This window comes from Corvus moneduloides, chromosome Z (genome assembly GCF_009650955.1).
Source record: "Corvus moneduloides isolate bCorMon1 chromosome Z, bCorMon1.pri, whole genome shotgun sequence".
Classification (NCBI taxonomy): domain Eukaryota; kingdom Metazoa; phylum Chordata; class Aves; order Passeriformes; family Corvidae; genus Corvus; species Corvus moneduloides.
Genome location: NC_045511.1, coordinates 22088941 through 22106431, shown reverse-complemented (window position 1 = coordinate 22106431; position 17491 = coordinate 22088941). Strand labels below are relative to the sequence as shown.

General features: G+C 40.0%; 1 protein-coding gene across 2 annotated transcripts in view; it reads right to left on the bottom strand.

Annotated features, from left to right (window-relative positions):
• The window catches only part of CZH18orf25 (chromosome Z C18orf25 homolog), a 45192-nt gene that overhangs the window by 13858 nt on the left and 13843 nt on the right, over positions 1-17491 (bottom strand). Inside the window, exons 2-3 of one of the 2 annotated variants that reach the window (XM_032095697.1) lie at positions 15705-16518; positions 6517-9557 (exon numbers count right to left, since the gene is read on the bottom strand). In XM_032095697.1, coding sequence (XP_031951588.1) covers positions 9103-9557; positions 15705-16428 — 1179 coding nt within the window. In that variant the 5' untranslated portion in view covers positions 16429-16518 and the 3' untranslated portion in view covers positions 6517-9102. Of the gene's footprint in view, positions 1-6516; positions 9558-15704; positions 16519-17491 lie in introns of those variants that run through there. The other variant, XM_032095696.1, reaches the window with a different exon arrangement.

Sequence of the window (17491 nt, the reverse complement as noted above, 5' to 3'; positions counted from 1 at the left end):
CCATACCTATCACCAGTAAATGACCAACAAAGCCAAGACAATGGCCACCACACTGCAACAAATCCTCAGATTTCCCATACTTATAAAAGAAGAAATAAGCATAAATGCTTATGTGTGTTAAAAAAAAGTCAACAAAACCCACACAAAACCAAACAACAAAAAAGTTGCAGGCAACAACAACTAGATGAAAGTTGCAGTGAAATCCTATAAAAAAAAAATCTTATAAAAATCTTCTGTTCCCAAAAGCCTGTTTCCTTTTCAGTGTTGCATGGATGGGACAGGAGTGGTTAAATTTGGAAATAAATAATACTTCCCTAGCCAAGTATGTGATCACCCAGTGATGTGATGCAAAGTGAATGTATGGTACCAAGAAATAAGGACAGTTGGCTTCAGCTAGGTAATAAAGTGAAAAAATGCTTTCAGTTGAAAAGATAAAAAGGGTTAACTACAACCATAGGTGTAATTCATCATCTTTTCTTTATAATAGAGACACTACTCGTAATTACTGACTGTAACAGGACTTCACCAGATTAAAAAACAGACATCAAGACAAACCATGCCAGAACCAAGACTTACTGTAGAACAGTTAGGACGTTTCCTGGTCAGTAATTTAAACTATCTACTTTAGAAAAATTACATCTTTTGAGAACCCAAGGTAGCTGGAAAAAATACATTTCCCTGGTGACAAGCATTAATTCATTTCTAAAGCAACAAATGCTTGAAAAAGACAAGGCTGAAAGTTAATAAGTACCAGCAGCAAAATACAGCTGTTGACATTTAATGCTGTAAGGGGGGAGGGAAAGCCTGCTTTCTTTTTTTCTTCCCCAAAGAATTCAGAGGCAGAGGTCATCACGGGGACAGCATTTCCAAGTGTCCAGTTCTCCCTTAATTTACACAGCTCATCAAAACTAATTCCACTCTGAACAACTGAATCAGGAGACGTGCACAAAAATCCAGGTCTACTCATACCAGTTCTCATTTTAAACTTGCAACACAGAAAATTAAATCATTTTTCATCTGCTACCTGCTCCCTTGCTTTTCTTAGAGCCACATCTCAATACTCAGCAGCCTAACCCATGCTGTAAGATCCACACTCCCATTATCCCTTACTTCATTATAATGGCAGCACAAGCAAAAAGGGGAACTCAAGCGTAAAATTTCAGCTGTAGGTTAAAAGCAGCCATTCCATAAGAAGCACTGTCCCTTTGCACTGCACTGTTTACCCTTGCAAAGGAAACACAATGTATTAGCTGGCAGAACCTGAGTGGAGAATTAAGTTCTTGAAATCTGTGGAGACAGGCTGAGAGAGCTGCGGGTGTTCAGACTCCAGGGAGACCTCAGAGCTCCTGGCAGTGCCTAAAGGGGCTCCAGGAGAGCTGCAGAGGGACTTGGGACAAGGCATGGAAGGAAAGGACAAGGGGGAATGGCTTCCCAGTGTCAGAGGGCAGGGACAGACGGGATATTGGGAAGGAATTGCTGTCTGTGAGAGTGGGCAGGCCCTGGCACAGGGTGCCCAGAGCAGCTGTGGCTGCCCCTGGATCCCTGGAAGTGTCCAAGGCCAGGTTGGACAGGGCTTGGAGCAGCCTGGGGTAGTGGAAGGTGTCCCTGCCCATGGCAAGGGGTGGAATGAGAGGAGCCTTACAGTCTCTTCCCACCCAAACCATTCTGTGAGTGACTACAAGTCATTATTTCTCTTAATCTTTCTTACGTTTAGGCATGCAGAGCTGAGCTCATCACCTAAACTCCTTCCCCAGACAGAGGAAGTTCAGAGCCAGGCAATCTCCGCCTGGAAATTGCAGCCTGGAGCATCATGAGCACCATCTTCTCCCCTTCCCCAGCAAACAGAAAAAGGTTAGATACCACCTTAGAGCAGGCACCTCAATTTTACAGTGCTCAACTTCAGCAAGATGAATTCCAGCCTCAGGGATGGGATTTAAAATTTGCTACATTTCCTCTACAAGTAGAGGAAAAAAGACTGAAATCTCCAGAGGACTATCCCGATTAAAATAAATCCAAAATTAAAAGCCTAATTTTGGTGGTCTGAATTGCCCTCTGGAGCCATCACTGTCTCTGCAAGGAAGAGACACGGAGTCATATTTCGGTGTGAATATCACTCCAAGCTTTAAGACACACAGAACAGGTACAGTAACAACAGCAACAATAATTACAGCACTTTGTTCTTACAAAAAGCTCTCCATTAGTGGATCCTGGAGAGCTCCGAGGTGGTTATTAACCTCCTTTTGTCCACGGGGGAAACTGAGGCAGGCAGCAGCCTGCAGCTTGCTCAAGGCTAAGGAGCAGAGGTGCTGAGCCCAGCTGAGAACAACACTCCCCTCCAATTACTGGGCTATTTTTAACTGGTGAATGTTTGAGGAGTTTAGAAGCAGTGCTCAGGAATGCTTTTGGGAAAGGTGCAAAAGCTAAAAAGGCTACACACAGAGCCACAGGAGACACAGCCTCTGCCAGCCTCACCTTCACCTCTTGGCTGTGAACTTGGCTGTGGGCACTGATGATCCCAGCCTCACTACTCCAAATTGAATTTATTTTTATGTAACGAGAATACTGAGACATTTTAAAATAATGAAAGATTTACGAATGCCCTCACTTACACTTGATGCTTAAATTTAAGAGATAATGCCCATTTATTTCCAGATTACACAAAACATAGAATGGACTTTATTATCTATATGTTTTAAGATCAGATAGATGGTCCTAATTGAAACAATTGAAACAAAACCAAGTACTTTGTGTGCCAAATCTGAAAAGATTTATCCTAAGTGACTTGCCAAAATAGTGTTACAGTGGACACATCAGTGACTGATCCAAACAGAAAGTACTGATACACAAAACTACAGAGTGAAGTGACAGTCTTTTTGTTTTAGATAAAAAATACAAACCTGGTATTACCTAAAACATGACCCAGACCTGCCATTTCAAGAGCATGTGCAGCTCAAATGGCACAAACTACCTGAACCCTAAAATGACTCCCAAAAGGGAGTGGGGGGCTGGAGATCTCTGCTTTTTTATGTTGTTTAGCAACATGAAACACTTCATTGCTATTTAGATTTATTTATTTATTCCAGGTTACAGTAGTTACATTTCAAAATTTACAGGGTTAAGCAAGCAAATAATACATTGTAAATACAATAAAAAACAATAGCAGTGTAACAACATTCTCTCTAAAATCATAAAGTGAACTTTATCAGTGAATCCACTTCTGACATTTTCCTTCATTTCACACAGTAAAGCTTTTCTGTTTGGTGTTTTTTTTAAACCATAATTATAAAATTAAATCAAAACAACACGATCAAATTATTATCTGTTCTCAGACTGGATACTTTTTAATATATCACACGAAAAGAAATCTCAAAAATTCAAGTCTTGCTGAACAACATTCATTCTTTCAGGCTTTTTGATGACTAGATGGAAAATATCTTGGATTTAATTTACCAAAAGATGAATGAAGATAATAAAGCATTTTTCATTGTGCGTTAAGCAAAGGCACATGGAATATGGCTGTGGATTGAGAATACCGGGAAGTGGCATCCACTTTGTATCGCATTATAGGAGTTATTTTCTGTGATGCTGCCTAAAAATGCAATAATTATGGTAGCAGATATATCAACCAGATCTCTTCCCCAGTTTTACTTTGAGAAGTGTCTCAGGAGGGTTTTGGAAACCATCACACCCTCACATAGCCACGGCAGTTAAAAAAGGTAAGTAATTCCCTGTGTTAATGCAACTTCCATTAGGAAAAGGCAGCAAACACGCACCCCTGCAGAAAACATTCCACTTCTCCAAGCACAAACTGCCCCTTCCCGCAGGACTGATGCAGCCTGTGATCGTCCACACTAATCCCCTGCTCCACTGCTCTGCACTTGAAATCCCTCCTAACTTAGTAAGACCATTTTCCCATGTGCCTTCATTTCGCTGATCTAACACCACAAGACTAATGAAATTTGTGAAAAACACCAATTTTTGCAAGGTACTGTCCATCTCTATCAATCAGCCTGATTATTCTGGCTTCTACAGTACAAATCACACAGTGCTTTTGTTCTGACGTGTAACTGCAGTAGTCACAGTGCAGACCCCCATTATTTTAAAAACATCTACTCAACTGGCCTGACTTACACACCCTCATCAGGAAAAAGATTCCCCTCAAGGTCAGCTGAAGGATTTTGTGGACAAAAAACTGCAAAGTAAGTGCAATTTTTATTGAGATTAAATGCTAGCCCCACTAAAATCAGTAGAAAATTTCTACTACTATCAGTGGGGCTAGGGTTTAATTTCTTAATGCCCTTGAAATATTACAAATTTATTATAAATTTATCCACATACAGTTGTGGATACAGAAAGAGACAAAATATATTAAAAGAGAAATCAGTGATAATAAACACGTTTCAATTTGTACCATAACTGCCAAATACAATCCCGTTTCATTGAATTTAAGATTGGTTTTCCAGTCTTTACCCTAGCAGTTCAGATAAAATAACCCAACAATCCTGCACAAACAGTAAAAGACATTGATCTTAAAAAAATAAATGTGTATTTCTGCCTGAATTATTTTGTTCTAGTACTGTTAAAAATGATACTGAAAGTTTTACATTTTGTCTTTTTTGTTCTCCCTGCACTGTTATTTTTGCAATAGAAAATCTGAAAAAATTGCCTTGAGTTTGGTTTATGTTGCATGTTAATTTTTTTTTCAAATAAAACCTGACCATTCAGATGCTTCTTCCTAAAGACCTTCCTTAGAAAACCCACTGAAAGGAACATGAATGCCTTGGGAAGAACCTGCAGCCAAGCCTGCAAAAACACTGCACACTGAAGCCCCTGGACTTCCAAGGATTCCTAAAAAGGGACTGATTCTAGGAGGAAATCCTTTTACTGCAATGTCAGTTTGACATTTAGTGAAATTTAAACTGAGCCTTTATATAAAGGCTTACTTCTTTTGTGCTTGCACAAAAAATGTGAACCAAGTCGCTGTGTTTCACCTGCTGCTAAATCCCAACTCCAGGGCTGTACAGGTGCTCCACTGCTCCTATGCTGGAACAGCTGCCGTTTTAAAAATATTTAATTAAATACATAAAATGATGATGTAGGAGCCTGAACCAGAGGAGCTGTGGCTGCTCCATCCCCGAAGTGTCCAAGGCCAGGTTGGATGCAGCTTGGAGCAACCTGGGGTAGTGGAAAGTGTCCCTGCCCATGGCAGGGGTGGGACTGGATTTAAGGTTTTTAAGGACTTTTAAGGTCCCTTCCCAACCCAAAATTCCATTATTCTATGAACAGGTCAGTTAGGTTTAAACTGGCACCATCATCCCTGGAATTACACCACTCTAAACCAGCTCACCTGACTCAATGCATCTGACCTATTCAAACCGTAAGTAAAATTCCTTAAAGGAACTAAAATGTTTCTTTACACCATTCTGAAGTATAAATCCTGGGGCAATTAGAGAAACTCTAAATTACCTGTGGTTCTCCATGCCTGTGCAAAACTCCTGTTGATTTCTCCCCTACTTGTTAATTTTGGTGGTTTTGAAGTACTTTGATGAGATGTGAGCATAAACATACATTCAAAATGTAATTCAGGGTTGGAAAGCAGATGAGTTTCCTTCTGATAGCCCTAAAGTAGTCTTAGATAAGTCAGACTGTTTCCGTGAGATTCAGAATGGGTAAGATAAAAATTTATGTTAAAATTTCATCTGAAGAAATTTTAACTCCCTGAGGGTTTCTAGTCGAAGCCCTTTGAAAATAAGAGCTTATAATGGAAATCATGACAAACTCAACTGCAGCCATGTCATAAAAATATAGTGAAAATATTCCCAGGAGGAAAAAAAAATAAAATCTGAAACTATGTATTGAGAACCTGTTTTCTCAAAGAGATGCCAAAGACTGTCACACACAGCTAAAACACAGACTCATCACTAGTTTTGGTATCTGGAGGTTGGTTCCTTCAGGGCTCTGCACCTCCTGGACTCAGAATACATTGGGCAGGTTACACTACACCTGAACAGAAAGGTGGGGTTCCCCTCTCAGCTTCAGCCCAAACATACTTCCCCACGTGGAAAACCAGCTCATGGAGCAGATACCCAGCTGTGCACATCAGAGCACACTTTTCACTTCAAAGGAGATGGTTTGTGACACAGCTGAAGATTTGGCTCTGGTTTTGAGCCAAGTGGAAAGAGTGACCAAAGGAAAACATTATTTACCATTTACAAAACAATTTACAACCACTGACCTTGCACAAGTGTTTTCAGCCTTCAACTAGGTAGCTTTCATGGGGAAATTAAGTTAAAATTACATCTAGTAGGAACTATTTCCTCCACCTTCTGGGAGCCTTGAGATAATTTTATCCTAGAAAGAGTACAGCTTTAAAGTCTATATGCTCAACTTCTGTCATCCTCTGCTTGCTCTTTTATGTTCACAGCTGCTTGCGTTGAAAATAACAATTAGCAGTGATGGATAAAAATAAAAGATTTAAATTTTGGCCTCCAGTAACCAAACCCAAATTTTTATCTATTCATACACTGAATTATTTCAATATTTTTCCTTTTTTTTTTTTTCTTTTTTAAAGACTATGTGACCAAGACATTGAAAATTGGCAGAAATTTCACTGGCTACAAACCCAATTAAGTTGTTAACCATTTTTGAGATATGTATGTAAAGATGTTTCAATCTGAGAGATAAGTAAGTTCAACTGAACTCTTTACACAATTTATTCTGAAATACCTAATTGTTCCATTTATACTATTTTACAAAAAAGACTATGGGCATGCTTACAGACATACAGACATTAAAATAAACCAGTCAGTGCAAAAAGCTGCTTCTGCATGCAGGGGAAGATTCATAAAGTTGTCATGCTTTAAAATATTCTGCTCTTATCATCATCATAAAGATATTTTTATATATATATTTATATATATATATATATAAAATCTATGAACACCAGAAGGATCCATTTTGGTAGGGGTTTTTTTATCAGCAAATACTCCTCCCTGAAAAATTTTTTTAAACAGATGAAGACAAGTTTTTAGATTGCAATCAAACATAGAACAACTAGTTTAACTTTTACCTGAAATGCACACTATTTCAGACAAGGGAGTTTTCTAACAAGTTAATATCAAAATCTTGGTATCAAAATTACACATGAAGGTGATCTGAAAAGACTTTATCCCAGTATTTAAAAATTATCTCCTGCATAGTCTTTCAAACAGTTACTCTGAAAATAACACAGGTCTCTAACCTGATTTTTATTTAATGAAGGCATCATATACTTAAAAAAAGTCAGTCTAGGACAAGAATAATGTTAAAATACCAGTGTCGATATTATACCAATAACAAAAAGTATTTCTTGAGTTCCTGTTACAGGTTTGATCCAACCTGTCATACAAATTGATGGAAAAACTCCCACTGACTTCTGGGAGGGTAAAAAAAAGCCTGACCAACAGAAGATACTGTGGTTACTCCCAACAGGAGGAAAAGAACTCAAATTAAAATAATTAGGAAAAACAGTGACTGTGGTTTAAAAGGCAGAGTAACTGAACTAAAGGAGACCTAAGCGTTTTCTTTACTTAAACTGCACTTTCGTTTTCCATTGTAAAAATTTTGATTTAATTTTCATTAGAAACTTTTATTAAGTTCTACCTGATGATAACTATACATTTTTTTGGTAGCTACAGAGAAGTTACTTCACATGAAGGAAGGCCTTATTGGAGAGATGACCAAAAAATCCCTGGGTGTAGCAATACTAAGAAGAATTAAATATTTCTAATATATTGTTTAAATTAATCCTACTTTAAACATCACAGTTTCAAGCCTGCCTATTCAGGATAACTATTAGTATAAAAAAAGAATCCGCGAAACACCAAATTCTTGCATTATTCAAATGAATCTGATGTTGTGGCATTCCCCATCACAAGTAAAGAATGATTCCAGTGGTGTTCACACGCAGTCTGGTCTGACCCAGGCCGGCAGCTATCAGACCACCACGGTGTTTACTTATCAAGACTTCCTTTAAATTCCTGTGCCGAGGCCCAACCCATCCCCTGATGACTGCTTATCTGAGGGCAGAGAGGGCTGTTTTTATTCCAGCATGAAGGATGTGGCTGGGCCGTATTTACAGGAGGAAGCAGCGGCTGCTCTGTGTGCACAGGTTGGGGTGACTCATCTCACCCAAAAGTTATCTCTTGGGGACCGCTGATAAGCGAGGTTTGGCACAACTCATGGGAGAGAAAGACAGTGCCAGGAGGCATCCTCAGTGAAAGCTTATCTCTTCCCACTGAGACCCAGGGAACAGCAAAGCAGACACCAGGAATTAGTGGAGATGACTTGCACCCAAACCAAACACATGTAGACGTGTGTGCATGTGCCTGTGTGTGCACACGGGGTGAGACAGCTGCTTCCATAAATACGCCACATGCAACACAGCAGTGACACTGATAAAAACCCTGGACAGGGAATGAACTGCCAAATGGGAGACCAAAAAGGAATGAAATCCACTGTTCACGCTTGTTATAGATAGCTACATTTTTAGGGTGAGCTTATTTATTAGTTCTGCCTAAAAATGAAGAAGGCGTGTTCAAGTTGCAAAACTTGAGAGTGAATGGAGTTAAGGAAATGTCATGGGTCTGTATCTAGTCTGGATCTCTAGGGTGCTTTACCTCTTTAAATATAAAACTTATTTCCTTATATAAATGTTTTAACATGCAAAAAGGGCATCTGGATGAATACCCTGAATGCTCCTATTGTAGCAAACACAGCCCTACTGTTTTTGGGGTATCTAGACAAGGATTCTAAGTTCTATTTTCCCGAGTTTGGTGATGAAAGCTTAGGGTGGTTCCCCCCACACACCTTTAAAGGTGTTTAGATGTGTGTACTGGCACATGCAGGTGGGTATACTGTGATTTTTTTTTTTAAACTACATATAGTCACTATAAATTAAGAAAAACAAACAATATCATGGTAATAAAACCCAGAAGAGAAAACAGAACAAACACATACAAAGAGAAAAGCAAACCTCGTTTTTTTAGCATAATCCAAAATAACATCAAGATTGCAAAGATCAGATTGATTTTTTTTTTAGATTTTTTTTTTTTTTTTTAAAGTTTATGATTGATTCAGATCAGGCTCTGCCATATTCCCATTCTCTGGAAAGACAGGTGGAAAATTGTTATTAAAAGTCGCTGGAAACTCTAGCGCGGCATCGGCATTTTGATAGCCCACGTACGAATTAAACGGCTGCTGAGGAAGTACTTGGCTATCAGGCATCTGCACGAAAGCCCCTGACTGTGTGGTAGGGGGGATTCTTTGGCCAACTAGTTGGATTTTAGGTTCCCTGGGCTCCAGCTGTTGCTTGCTTTCTTCATCCGTGTCAAGATGGGTTAGCTTTTCTATCCACATGCGAAATTTCTCCTCTGTCTGCCTCTGCATCTCGGCAAAGCAGTTCATGGCCTCTTCCAGGACATTGCCTATGCAGTTCCTATCCCACACGGTGCCCCTGTCAAGCAATCCTGGAATTTCCCTGGTCGCTCCTCCAGATCCCCCAGCACGACTGAAGCCAGCTTTAAAGACATTGAGGCCATTTGATAAGACATCATTAAGTAAGAACATAATATCGTTTATTAAGGCATTTTAACTCAGGAAAACAACTTTTCTAATTCTGCCCCTTGGATACAACAATGGGAGAGGAATTAGCATATATTAACCAACAGTATTACTGTTATAATGACATTTTAGACCCACTGAGGTTATAATAGAAATTTTGGCTTCGAAATTATTTTTGTTCTAGAAGTCTCAGACAATTCTGTCACAAAGGTCTCTTTTTTTACCAAATTACTCCAGTTCCCTTGCAATTTCTGTTTTGAATTCAACTGAAGGTGTCAAAACCACTATACAATAACACGTTTAGTTCTATTAAGCTGCAATCCAAAATGCTATTTTTTAACTGACAAACCTGAATAATTACGTGCATTTTACTTACACACTTGGACCCTTTTATAAACAGGCTGTTAAACACAGGTGGAATTGGCCCAAAGCTCATGGCCTGATTTTGGGAACCACACAGAATGCTGATGAGGAGAACACACAACACAAACACACAGACGTGGAGGGGTTACGTGAGTGCTGTGCTGACACAGGAGGGGAGAGCATCCTCTGGGCCAGGCGTGATGGACGCAGCTCCAAACTCACGCCATGGAGCCCTGACCAGCCTCACACCAGCCAGGACCCTGCCCTGAGCCACCATTCCTACAGTCAGTCCCAGGCAAAGCAGAAAACAGGGAATGGTTGGAAGGAAACTGTTCTGCTTCCTGCTATCCATCATAAGGACAGTGGAAATGACTGGCTTTGGGATTATCAGGAAGAACTTCAGCAGCCAGAAGAGAAAGCCAATCCTCATGGCCTTACTCTACATATCAGTAACAAAAGGCAGTGGAATCTATATTTTAAAGTCTAGAGTTCACTCAGGAATCATCTAGGAAGCAATAAACCCCCAAGAAAATGAGGCTCTGTACCCATTTGAGGAATCATAAACAATATGTGCATGCCATCCAAACATAAAAATGTTACCTAAGGTAATTCCAAAACAAGACAAGCATCACATTAAACTACACAAAGGTACAGAAGATGATAATTTAATATCTAAATGTGAAACTTGTAGCATCTTCTAGCTTAAGAGTAATAAAACATACCCTAAGAATGAGAGAAATCATTGCACAACCTAAGTAAATATTTACTAATAAAAACATAAGGCACTAAATCTTTATTGGGATTTCACTGAGTACATGAAATTACAGTATCACTTAAACACTACATTCTTTTTAGGAGCTATTTAAATGAGGTATACACAGATCCTTCAGTAAGAGCTGAACAAAGGCCAGGGTTATTCTCTTATTTCTGAAGAGTAGTTTGTAAGGCTTTCTCACCCATCTGTTTGCCTATCAGACACACCGAAGTTTAGCATTCAAGTCCTCTGCTAAAAATAATTACTTTACAGCAACTAATTTACATCCCTCGAACTGCATGTTAACTAAAATTAATTAAGTAAAATGGTACCTTTTTTCTAAAACATGGCTCCTTTTGTATATTCAGTAATTTTTTCCTCCCTGAAACAAGTATTTCTTCTGTTCATTTCATTCTAGTACTGAACATCCAGTATGATTCTGTTTATTTGTCTTTAGTCAGGATGTTATCTTAAACTCAAGGAACTAAATTACAATCTTTCTGATTTCCACAGACTTACACGTAAGTTTTAATAAATGTTAAGTTTTAATTGCAAATTAAATAAAACCCTTTGATCACGGTAAGTGAGACAATCTTCTCAGGTTTCTAAAGTAAAGAATGAACTAGAATGGTCAAAGTTGACAAAATTGTTTTGTAAACTGAATAAAGTATGTATTGAAATATATATTGCCCTGCAATACAAATTTTAAAAGCCATCCTTCACAGAGTATCTCCAATTTACAGTAGCAGCAATACAATGTTCTAAATGCTTCCCATGCAGTTACTATAACATGCCCTATTCAATCTTTTCTTCATTTTAGGGCTGAAAAATCCCAAGCCTAAAAATGCGTTTTCACAAATTAAAAATCAGTTGGTCCCTCTTCTGTCTAAAAATTTTAAACTATAGTTTTTTTAATTATGCCAAGTTTAAAGGACAAGAAATTTGAGGTCACATATGGGTTAGAATCAAAGATTCCTCTCTCATTTTCAAGACAACACCTCCTGCAAAACAGCACCTAAGAAATGCCCCAGAACTGTCTTTTTATGGGATCTCTTAAGTACAGTCTAAGTAATAACCAAATCCAAAGTAATTTAATTTAGGAGGTCTGGCAACATAACAAATTAAGATACGCTTTTTCTTTGTTCTAAACTAGCAATGGTTGGTTCCTCTGTGTTACTCTGCTGCAGACACTTCGAAATTAATATCTTATACCAAATCATTCTTAACAGACTATTTCTTTTTCCTATCAATTAACTACAAAGAATGTCATTCTGAGTTACTTGAACCAAATTCATCCCTTGCAGGTGCTTCACTCAAGATCTATGCACAGTTCTTAGGAGTAAGGAATCTGTGCCTGTCTCTTTGGGTTTACTGCCTATTAAAAAAGTCTTTTTTTTAACAAAGTGAGATGCAGCTTTTTCAACATTAACACTCAAACTTTTTAACACATTTTTGTGATAGCCTAAAACATAAGTCACCCCCGTATCAATTCAGATTTTTCTGAGTGGTAGAAAGCACAATGGTGTTAAAAAGCAAATATTTTTGTATAGTATTCGATTTTTTAAAAATCCCTTACTTCTTCCAAAAGAGAAGTGTTTACATAGCAATAGATATTGATTCCCACACTTGCTGTCATCCCAATTTCGTTCAGAGTTAATTTGCAACATCACATGTGAAATTGTTTAAAGGAAAAACTTCCTACTACACCAGGAAGTCTAGCAGGATCTCTTTCAGGACTCTTATGCCATGTTTATGTGGTGCTTAAGAACAGCAAAATCCTAAATGCCAACAGAGAAGCTCAGTCATTAAAAGGCAACAAATTGTTCCTCATCTGCGATAATCCAAAAATCACAGCATTCCCTGAAATAAAGAACCAAAGATTATGACTGCTCACATCAGGAGCACCCTGAAGTTTACACTGAACCTGTATTTTCAGGTGTAAATTAACACCACAGGATGCATTCAGAATACTGTAACTTACACTGTGCTGAGCTCCTGTGCAGCTCACAGTACTTGTATTGAAGTATGACCAGTAAAATCTCGACTCCTCAGTCCTTCTTGAGGAGAGAACCAAGCCTGCCACTATTTTAATCCACAGTACCTTTAAGTTCAGCAGAAAGACCTGACTCTCTTGTACAACAGCTCTGTCTGCAACTTCATGGCATTTTCATGTATTTCACTGAACATTTTCTTTACCTTACAAATTTAGCCAAACATATTTCTGAGCCAGTGATGTGGATGGTTTTAAAAAAGGTAACTGCAGTATTTAAATGGAAGAGTTTTACTAACACAATATGAAAGGCTACTGTATTCTCAAATGTGGCAATTTCATTTTTCAGACCACACACAAACAAACTGTCGGCTGCAACACTACCTGTGTTGACAGCTTAAGAGTCTGTGTAATTTTTGTCATGAAGGCGAAATTAACTGTCACTAAAAATTTTAAAGCACCTCTGTTGGCAAAGCTGTTTTTCAGGCAACAGAAGGATAAAAATGAAAATTATATTAAAATAAGTGATGTTGAGTAAGTACTCGAGACTGCAGCTGAATGTCCAAACACACACTAACAGGAACACGTGCTGCCTGTAAAAAATTCTTCTCCATCAATGTGTACAGATAACTCTTTTAAAAGTAAAGGCAGAAGTTTTTCATGCTTGTGTCCTGACACTGAAGTCAAACCTTTCGGCTTTCAAGTGTGTGCTGAGAACACTCACGGCCTCAAATTCCAATAACACTTTTTGATACCCTGTATTGTTTTCTATTTACACATTCACTCCCTCAATTTTGAGGCTATTCACAGTCTTTTGCTAAGTGCACTGAAATGGATTTCTAGCCAGAAAAAGGAACCGAGTCCTTTGCCAGCTCCAGGCAGAGGGATGGCAGATGGCCTGGGAACCCACCACTGTGACGGAGCGCTGTGCGTCCGACCAGACTCGCAGCTCCACCGCAGCTCTAAAAACCACAACGTCTCCTTCCCCCACAAGCAGCACAGGATGCATTTTTTGGACACATCCTTATCTCTACAGAGGGTATTTTTCTCTTGCCCTTGGAAGGCGTTTCCCACAAGGTAAAGCCATTTCTATTTAAAGGAAAACCACAGCGTGGCAGGTACGTGTCACACCCCATCGCACCAAGGGGGCAGCTCAAAGCTTGTAACGTCTTAAGCAGAACCCAACACCAAGCAGATGACACATGCTATAAAATTAGAATAAATGGTTAACATCCCTCCCTCAGGGTGGTCTGTGCACTCTTGCTCTGCAGGTAAAGCTGAGCCTTGGTGTAATCATCGCCAATAGTCAAGCTCTTCATGCAATGGGATTCCTTCACCACAAGAATCTCGTGGTCAAGACCAAGAGTCAAATACAGAAGAGCCCAGTGACACACAAAAAATACCCTGGAGCGGCTTCAGATCCCCACAACGGCCCTCAGAAACCTAAGCAGACCTGAAAATACCATGTGGTGCCATTCTGGGTCACAAGGTACTTTTATGACTTAAAAAAAGTATGTGACCTGAGGGATTTATTCTGTGTGTTTTGGGGTTTTTTCAGAGGTGGGGAAGAACCGGTCCCAAAAATCAATGAAACAGTCTTCTTCAACAGGCTTTAAATCAGACTTAAATAGCCCAAAGTGTAAATATTATAAATAAAAAGGCAAAACTACGAAAGCTACAAGACTGACTAACTACTGAATTGGTAAAAATAATTTTAGATCTCTATTAAAAGTTTACTACACAATAATTACAGGAGGATATTATGCCTTTTCCAGACATTCTAATAATAAACATTTACTTCCTTTGTGCAACCTGCTTCCTAGCAGGTGTGGGAAAAATGCCAGTTTTCGTGGTGAAAGCATCATCCACCATAATCAACTCAGTTAAATCAGTTATTTGTAAAATCTGCTGCAATATTTTACATAATTTGTCTAGGAAGTATTAGTTCAGCAACTTAATATTGCAGTTTTCCCTTAAATGTTCTTCCCCTATGTAAGATGATGTTTTTCTCAAAAAGAAAAAACTTCTAGCACAACAGGCAAAAAGGCATGTAACCCAGTAAAAATTGGCAAGCCAAAAAGTTTATTTTTACGTATTTTTATTTTTATGGATTTTATTTCCGATTGCCATATGATGATGGTTCTATGGTATAATATGCTGCAAGAATAATTCACACAAAGTCCTGTCCACAGCGCTTGGGCTAATAAAATAACAAAGACTCAGCAGACAAAAACCTTGAAGAATTCAACTTTCTTTTGCTAATAAAATGACACTAATAAAATGACAAGAAGGCCCCTATAATTTGCTGCCTCCCATCTTAACATAGATGTGTCAGCAAGTTAGAAGTGTAGAAATTATTGATCCTTATGACATAGGAAAACAGTAACAACTTTGACTAAAATGTTGAAAATTTAGGTGTGAATATAGCTTGGGCACCTGTGTAATTGCATTTTGTATCCTAAAATAGGTGACCAGCTGCAATCTGCAAGAACTTAGAATAAGGCTAAGCAGGTTTGTCATGCACTGACATGTTGAGCTGAAAGCACAGAATAAGTGCAAATAATGGCCAGGGCCTTACTGTTATACAGGCAAGAGGTGTGTTGTGCCATTTCTAACACAGCTACCAAGCTGTGGGCTTTATATATTAAAGCATAGCTGGCCACTTATCTTAAGAATTAGATTATCACCATCTAAGGGGATTTGACAGCACTGACATGAGTTCATATAGGCTTACAAAGATCTGAAAAATCCAGACTTCAAAGGTAGTCCTTCCTCCCATTTACCATTTCTATGCTTTGTTGGTGTGCAAAAGTGCACAGGAACCTCGGAACAGATTTTTAAAATTTGCCCACGTCTTGTTATTGCACTGCAGTCTTCAAATTTACACAGAGCTGCAGTTCTCCTGGGTTTTTCTCAAGTGTCACTCATCTAACTTAGCATGACAGCTGAGAAACGATGTCAGGCGCGTTACAGTTCAGTTTAAAAAACATCCTCTACCTGGTATCTCTGCAGTGATTGTCTTGCTGCTCCCTGAAACCTCTTCATCATCATCTGATGAGCTCGTGCTGGAGTCACAGGTCAGGTCACTGTCGCTGGTACTGCTGTCCTGCAGCAGGTTGTACTTCTTGCGAGCAGCTGCCTCCCGCTTCTGTCTCAAGAGCCGGATCCTCTCTTTGTGCTTTTGGCTCCGGTGACCCTTTACCTTGGTTACTCGGCCGTTCTGCTTATCACTAGACTGTCGGTTTTTCTTGGCAGCCATTGTTGAAGTTTCACTTTCAGACCTGGATCTCCTGGATTTCCTCCCGACCACAGCCCCAGACACCGCAGAAGGGTCTCCCTCCGTGGCGGCTTCAGCTTGGCAGGGCTCGTTCTCCTCTGCGGAAGACAAGGTGTCTGAGTCGGCCAAATGCCCGCTGGAGGAAGGAGAAAGCATGCAGTGATTGGAAGAGTCACTCTCATAAACTCGGCCACCCGCTGGCTTGTCACTCTCCGTAGATGCCAGCTGAGACTCCGAGGAGTCCCGCCTCAGTTCCATCAGTAAGCAAGGCATGGAAGAGAGCACCGCAGAGTCTGCTGCAGTGGGCACGCTGTCCTTCTGAGTTTGTGTCTCGAGTTCTATCGGCCCATCTTCATCAGGAGGAGTCTCATGCTTTTCAGAAGTCTTTGGTGGAATTTCTGAATCAACAAGTTCTTCTGCTTTTCCTACTGCCTCCATCTTCATTGCAGAGCAAGGTCCTTCTAGACTCAAAGCATTGAGCACGTTGTCTGGGAGGCTGGGTGAGCTAGACGTGGTCTCCGGCAATGCAGTGGCCTGCACAGGAACAGAACAGTAGGAGAGAATTATGCAAGTAACTCAGCCTGCTCTTCATGGTGTTACCTTAAACGTTTAACTCACTGCTTTCTGTTGCACACAGTATGGGTTCACAGAACCCCAGAGTGGTTTGGGTTGGAAGGGACCTTACAGATCTTCCAGTCCCACCCCCTGCCATGGGCAGGGACAACTTCCACTATCCCAGGGTGCTCCAAGGCCCATCCAACCTGGCCCAGAACAACAGCCACAGCTGCTCTGGGAAACCTGTGCCAAGGCCTCACCACCCTGACAGCCAAGAATTCCTTCCCAACATCTCTTCTAACCCTGCCCTCTGTCAGTGGGACATTGCCCCTTAATCCCATCACTCCAGGCCCTTGTCCAGACTCCCTGGCAGGCACTGGCAGGGGCTCTAAGGTCTCTCTGGAGCCTTCTTTTCTCCAGGTGAACACCCCCAGCTCTCCCAGCCTGGCTCCACAGAAGAGCATTTTACTATTCAGCATCATGCTGGTTTTCTTAATTTACTTTTTCCTCGTGAATGCATCCTGTTACACCAAATTATTCCTTCATTTACATGCCCACAAAAAATGGTACCGGAGTCACACTGAATGGGGTTCCCAGTGGAACCATTCAGCAACGGAACCTTATGTACCAAAGACTTATTACATAAAGAAGTGCTATGAAATGCTACTGAATTGTCAGAGGCACAGCTACAGGCTCTGGCTTCAGAGGCATTAGCTACAGATTGCTCTCACCAGAGAACCACCATGCTGGTGAGTCACGTAAAGATGTTTTAGGAATATCTAATACACCATTCAGGAAGTCCTTGAGTGTCTCCCATGCAAGTTCTGGTTATATGAGAACCTCAAGGCTGACCTAGATTCTCTCAAATCTGCCAGGAAAGAAGCACTAAATACTAGGGGCTGTAAGCAAGAAACATTATCCGCCCACACCAGTATCCTACATTTAACTTCAA